The sequence below is a fragment of the Camellia sinensis genome, chromosome 4 (genome assembly GCF_055761805.1).
Source record: "Camellia sinensis isolate YWXY chromosome 4, ASM5576180v1, whole genome shotgun sequence".
Classification (NCBI taxonomy): Eukaryota; Viridiplantae; Streptophyta; class Magnoliopsida; order Ericales; family Theaceae; genus Camellia; species Camellia sinensis.
This window is the reverse complement of record NC_138964.1, coordinates 123,455,589-123,462,037: the sequence shown is the minus strand read 5'-3', so window position 1 is coordinate 123,462,037 and position 6,449 is coordinate 123,455,589. Positions and strand designations below refer to the sequence as shown.

Below are 6,449 nucleotides of genomic sequence, written 5' to 3'. Positions count from 1 at the left end.
TTATTTATCCAAAAAAAAATATGTAAAGCTTACCAGTTCTTCACAACTTTCTGGGTACCAAAATTGAAAATTGTGAAGGATGATGGCAGCGCAACCCAGCTAACTATTGCGATTCCCCCAGTCATAAGAACAGTGGAGATGATAAGCTGTTTCTTCAATGCTGGTTCGATTTCCTTGACAGCCTTGATTTCGAAGAAATCAGTTGCAAAAAGGGTAGTGATCAAACAAACAAGGATGCCCATAGAACTAATGAGCAGGGGATAACACATTGCAGTGAAATCATGGTTGATTCCAAAGGAGGAGATAGAGGCCACAACAAGTGCAGCACAAGAAGATTCAGCATATGAGCCAAAGAGATCAGACCCCATGCCAGCAATATCACCGACATTGTCACCAACATTGTCTGCAATCACCTGCAAGAATAAAGATATACCTGATTTCAACAAGCCCCAAAAGAAAAATGTGTCAAACATTTTAAGTTGAAAAGAGTGACGCTCACAGCTGGGTTCCTTGGATCATCTTCTGGAATGCTCCTTTCAACCTTCCCCACAAGATCAGCACCAACATCAGCAGCCTTGGTGTATATACCTCCACCAACTCTACCAAAAAGAGCCATGGAGGATCCACCGAGGCCATAACCAGTAATAGCCTCAAAAAGGCCTTCCCAATCATCACCATAATACAGCTTGAAGAGATTGATGGTAATGTACAGGACCAAGAGTCCATTAGCAGCAAGAAGAAAGCCCATAACTGCACCAGATCTAAATGCAGTGATAAAAGCTTTCCCAACACCTTTTCTTGCTTCTAAAGTTGTCCTTGCATTTGCATAGGTTGCGATTTTCATCCCAAGGAAACCAGACAAAACTGAGGTGATAGCACCAAGCAAGAAGGACAAGGTGCTGAATAAAGCAGTGGCAAGTGCTGGTTTGCACATCTGATGTGGGTTATAGGTGCAACGCTGGCTCTTTGTGCTAAAGCCCTCAACAGAGCCCAAGAAAAGGAATATTAATATTGCAAAAGCAACCATGAAAATACCCACATACTGGTATTCAGTAAATAAAAAGGATGTAGCACCTGTTACATTCAGACATAATGAATTCCAAAAAATTAGGGAACCATGAACTACAAATATTAAGAAAGGCACCAAAGAACAGCATGCATGTGGCAGAACACAAAGATACAACTTAATATGATATAGAACCAAAAAAAAAAAGAGTATAAAAAGGCACTAAAATCAGTACACAAACAGGGGATATAACAATACAAAGATTATAAGCTAGAGCCTTAAAGAAAAATACATATAGCCGGGGCATTAATGACCTGGCGCACTTCAGTCATTAGTAATAAATGAACAATGTGATATCATGTAGGGGTTTTTACAAAAAATTGCCAACCCACTAATCCACACTGACCCAACCAACTCGTGTGGTTTGAGAAGGTGAGTGTGTTGGGTTGGACAAGTAAAATAATAAAATTTGTAGGTTTGCTGGTGGTCAACAAATTAAAATTTGGCAACTTGTCCACAAACAGACCCAACCCTTCTATATGTATACATAAAATTGCCTTGTATTTGTCATCACAATTTCTCTCTAATCCATTTACCGTTAATCATATAACAATTAGCCTCATTTTCATAGCATATACATTTTGTAATTTGATTGTTTTATATATAATTTAGAGTGGTATCATATGTTTATATGTTCAATTAATTTGTGAATTTTGTGTTTATACTTAGAATAAATAATAATTTTTTTGTCTTCATTCTTGTTGTAGGATTTCATACCAATTGATAGGGATTGTTCCTAAATGCTATCTAATGATAAATCTTTTTTTTTTTTTTTTTTTATGTATAACCCGTTTAACCAGCTCAAATCATCGATTTGAAACTCCCAAAATAATCACTCAACCTGTTGCCTTTAGAGATGGTGGGTTGAGAACGGATCAAAAAATTCTCAATCTGCCTCAATCCACCAAGTGTGACCCAGCTAACGTTTTATTTATTTATTTATTTTTAATCAAAATCAACCCAAACGAAGCCAAGTACATACTACTAACATGCCCACTCAGCCAAAAACCTACAACTAAAGGCACTCCACACCCAGGAACAATAGAGATGGGTTGTTTAGGGATGGATTTTTTAGTGTCTTTTTCGTATTTGGATTATTTATTTATTTATTTATTTATTGAAGAAACTTTAAACTTTTACAATCTACTCGAGTAAACAAAAATATGAAGAAAAAAGGTTCAAAAAAAAAAAAAAAAAAGTTAGCTTTATGATTTTTTATTTTTTGCTTTAGTAAACTGTTTTTTGGGTTTTTTAAAATGCTTGGTTTGATTTGATTTTTCAAAAATTATTTTTAGATGGGTTATTTTTAGTGATTTTTTGCCAAATTTTATTCAATTTTTTAATACTACCTAATCTAAATGCATCCAAAAAGTAAAATAAATTGACTAAAATATTTTATAAAATCACTAAAAACAAAGGAAAATTAAAAAAAAAGGGTGTGTATTTTTGTTCGAATTTTCATTGATTTTTAGTATATATATTTTTATGTTTTTTATATTTTCAATAATTTTTTTTTTTATTTTAGATCCATCTAATTTTGATCTATCTACATGAAAAGAAAAAGAATTTTTTTTATTAAAATATAAAAAATAATTTCCGAAAAATTAAACCAAACAAAACTACCTAGATACTTCTAGACGGATAATTAAGTAAAAAAATTTGATACAAATAAAAAAAAAAAAAAAACCCACTAAAAACAAAAAATAAAATAAAAAGGGTAACTTTTAACAAAAAGCACATTACTACACGCCATATATGTAACGTGTAGATTTACTCTTCACATCATTAATCATATCATATAAGCCAAAAAACTTTATTTGGATGGGACCAATGCAGCTAATGCATGTGAAATCAAAACCCACTCAATGCAGTAAAAAATAAATAAAAAATTCATTGTTCATACAGAACCCTAAAACCCTGTTCGGCTACTAGGAAAACGCAGCGAAAAATGAGGTAGTATTATTATTATTATTATTTTCTAATTGAAGAAAATTTGAAATCTGAGCCATTTCCCTTCTTTGAAAACACAAAATTCAAAATTTTAGCTCTATTTTTATCATTTACACGTCACAGATATGAAGATCCAAATTTCGATATTTTTTCCCTCCATTTTCTCAACAACCAAAAAGATTATAAACAGCCGCACACAAGTTTTTTTTACAACAAACGCCATTATATCTTGCACAAATCACCAGAGATCTAGGGTTTAGTCTCACCTTCTGATATAGCATTCTGTATCTCAGCACACTTAGCGACGACATTGTGCTCATTGACACCTTCCTCTTCTTCAATCAGGTAATCATTGTACCCATTCTTGTTCTTCGTCGTCGACGAAGCGTTTCGGTCCACAGAGAGCTTTACCTGAGAGACCAAGAGCCACTGGACCAGTGAGAACACGATTCCGACCACCGCGCACACCGGAATCATGATCTCCGTCGCCAGATCTGGGAGCAATGTCGACCCCATGGTTTGATATTCTCGCCGGAACCCTAGTTTCGCAAGAATTCCGAACGGTTAACCGCCGGAATGTCTAGAGAGAGAAAGTGAGGGAGAGCGAGATAGTGAGAGGGAATCACACAGTTCGGGAGGCCTTGGGAGGAGTGAGGAACTGATGATTATAGATAAGAGAGAGAAAGTTGGAGGATAAGAGGGAGGGTTTGAGTGTGAAATGGTTCTTGGTTGTTATGGTGCCTCCTCACTTTGGGTAGGCAAAGGGAAAGAGTGCATGTCCGAAATTTGGTATACAACAAGGTGATTAATTTTGGAACTTTAAAAAGATTATTAATGGCATGGTACTTAATAAAAAAAAAATATAATATTAAGGTTAAAATATCAAATCATTCATGGTGAGATCTACTGTCACATCAGTAGTGGTAGTACTAATTAGTGTTTTCACTCATTTTCCATTCGGTATAATATGCCTTGTTTGATTCTGGCCTAAGAGAAAAAAATTTAATTTGTTTAGTTCTGATTTTCAAAAAAACAGTTTTCAGAAAATTTTTATTTTTTTATTTTAATATTTTTAATGAATTTTTTTTTTTTATATTTTAAGGAATTTTTTTTTAATTTTTAGACACACTTAATATAAATATATTTAAAAAATATAATATTTGTGAAAAAAAATTTAAAAAATACACTAAATAGAAAAAAATACAAAATTCAATATATTTTTTATATTTTTGTGTATTTATTAAAATTTTAAAATATTTTTTCATAAATATTTTAATATTTAGATACGTCTAAGTAAGGTGCATATTAAAAAGTAAAAAAAATTGCTTAAAATTTTAAAAATATTCACTAAAAAAAAAACTCAATTTTTGAAAAACTAAATTTAGAAAACTAAAACCAAACAGACTGATTATTTTTTTTGATTTTAAAATTTTTTTTTTTTTGAAAATATATATAAAATAGTATAGATGTGATGTGACTTCAATAAGTTAATAGACTGATTTTTTTTTTCTATTTATCAAAATAGACCTTGATTTATTTTTTTGAAAATTTATTTTTTTTCCTGTATTTTTTTGTATTTTTAATATTTTACGTAATTTTTTTTTTATTTTTTTGAATATACATAATCTACATACACTTAAAAATTATAATATTTGTGATTTTTTTATAAAAAGAAAAACTCACCAAATACAAAAAAAAATATACGAAATTCAATATATTTTTATATTTTGTTGTATTCAATGAATTTTTTTAAAAAAATTAATTGTACAAATTTTATATTTTTTTAATTATATCAAGATTAAGTAGATCTAAAAACAAACCAAAAAAAATTGATTAAAGTATTTTTAAGAATTTACTAAAAATATAAAAATATGAATTGAAAATTTTAAAAAATGCTTTTTGATAGCTCCAAACTAAATAGATTTGTTTTTTGAGTTAATTATATTAAGAGCCCTGTAACTATTACTAATATGATTTTACCTTTCATTTATGAGCCTGTATATATTGACATTTTAGCTATGAAACCAATACAAATGTACTCCTTTTGGAAGGAGTCTAGAAGGAGTGAAAATAATATATTTTTATAATTGAATTGGTCAAAATGTACAAGTTTATAAATAAAAGAATAAAAGAATATTTATTAATAATTAAGGGGGTTAAAACGTAAATAGTAGGAAATAAAATTATACTTTATTCAATTTTTTAAACATTTTTTTTTTCTCTTTCAAATCTGTACATAAAATCAAAATTCAACAAAAACTATGTAGATGATACTCTTCATGTTGTACGTGAAATTTAGGATATGTTTGTTTAGATGGACTGAATAAGGAAGGATTATAATCCATTGAATTGTTAATCTTGGGATACATTGTCCCTAGACTATTTGGTTGGACTGAATTTGTATCCTATGCTTGTTTAGTGATGGGATTAGAAATCTGGATTGAACTATTCTAATGAATCCCATTTGTGTATGAGATATTATGGAAAAAGATAAATACTCAAAAGACTATTTTGTCCTTTTGAATTATTTACTAAATAATAGGAATATTAAATCTGAATTATAAATTTTATTTAATTTTTTTACTACAACTTTCAAAAAATTAAATAAATAGAATAGTAATAAAAATTACATAAATTTATTTTAATTTGTAGTTGAGATTTTTGAATTTTATGACTACTTTATTAAGTATAATTAATACCATGAATGCACCAAATATGAAATTTTTTTGACTTCAAAGCAAACCCAACATGTACACAAATGTAGGAACATCATGCCAGAAATACAATAAAGTTAACTTTTTATTCTTTATTTATTTATTTATTTTTGAGATATAGAACAACATAATACAAACAACATGTTAGTCAAATGTTGTACTGAAAATAAAACGGTAAGATAAAAGTTATCATTGAATACATAACCAAATATATAAAAAGCATTCCAATTATAGTTAACAAAATACGAGTGCTTGCACACAAAAGAAGCAATAATTAAGTCTATCAATAAGTTTATAATAGACTTAACAAAAAGCATTCCCTACCATGAATATCAAATCATGGCCAAAAGGAAAACACTCATATGAAATGCAACAAGTTTATTATGGAGCATGCTTACTTAGCAACCCCATCACCCACTTTAGCCTATCATCATGTGTCAAGCTGAAGAACATAGCAAGCTTTTGGACATCGTCGAATATGATTTCACAAGCATCTAACCTTTCATCTACAGTAATTGACAACCATTTAGTGATGCTCGTTTAGATGCATCATTTAGTGATGCTCGTTTAGATGCAAGATCATGTTAATACCCCATTCTTTTTCCAATGAATTCTAGCTTATCAGTGGTTGTTCCCAAGACATCCACTAACTTATCAGCAAACATGGTCAGCCCTTCAACTACTTCATCATTGGCTCTAGGTCTTTTCTTCTCTTTCTT

At 30.0% G+C, this 6,449-nt stretch overlaps 1 protein-coding gene across 1 annotated transcript in view; it reads right to left on the bottom strand.

The window, feature by feature from the left end:
* The window catches only part of LOC114295637 (pyrophosphate-energized vacuolar membrane proton pump), a 6,874-nt gene extending 3,113 nt beyond the window's left edge, over positions 1 to 3,761 (bottom strand). The window contains exons 1-3 of the mRNA XM_028239922.2: positions 3,283 to 3,761; positions 500 to 1,074; positions 34 to 413 (exon numbers count right to left, since the gene is read on the bottom strand). Coding sequence (XP_028095723.2) covers positions 34 to 413; positions 500 to 1,074; positions 3,283 to 3,532 — 1,205 coding nt within the window. The 5' untranslated portion in view covers positions 3,533 to 3,761. The remainder of the gene's footprint in view (positions 1 to 33; positions 414 to 499; positions 1,075 to 3,282) is intronic.
* Positions 3,762 to 6,449: the final 2,688 nt, after the last annotated feature.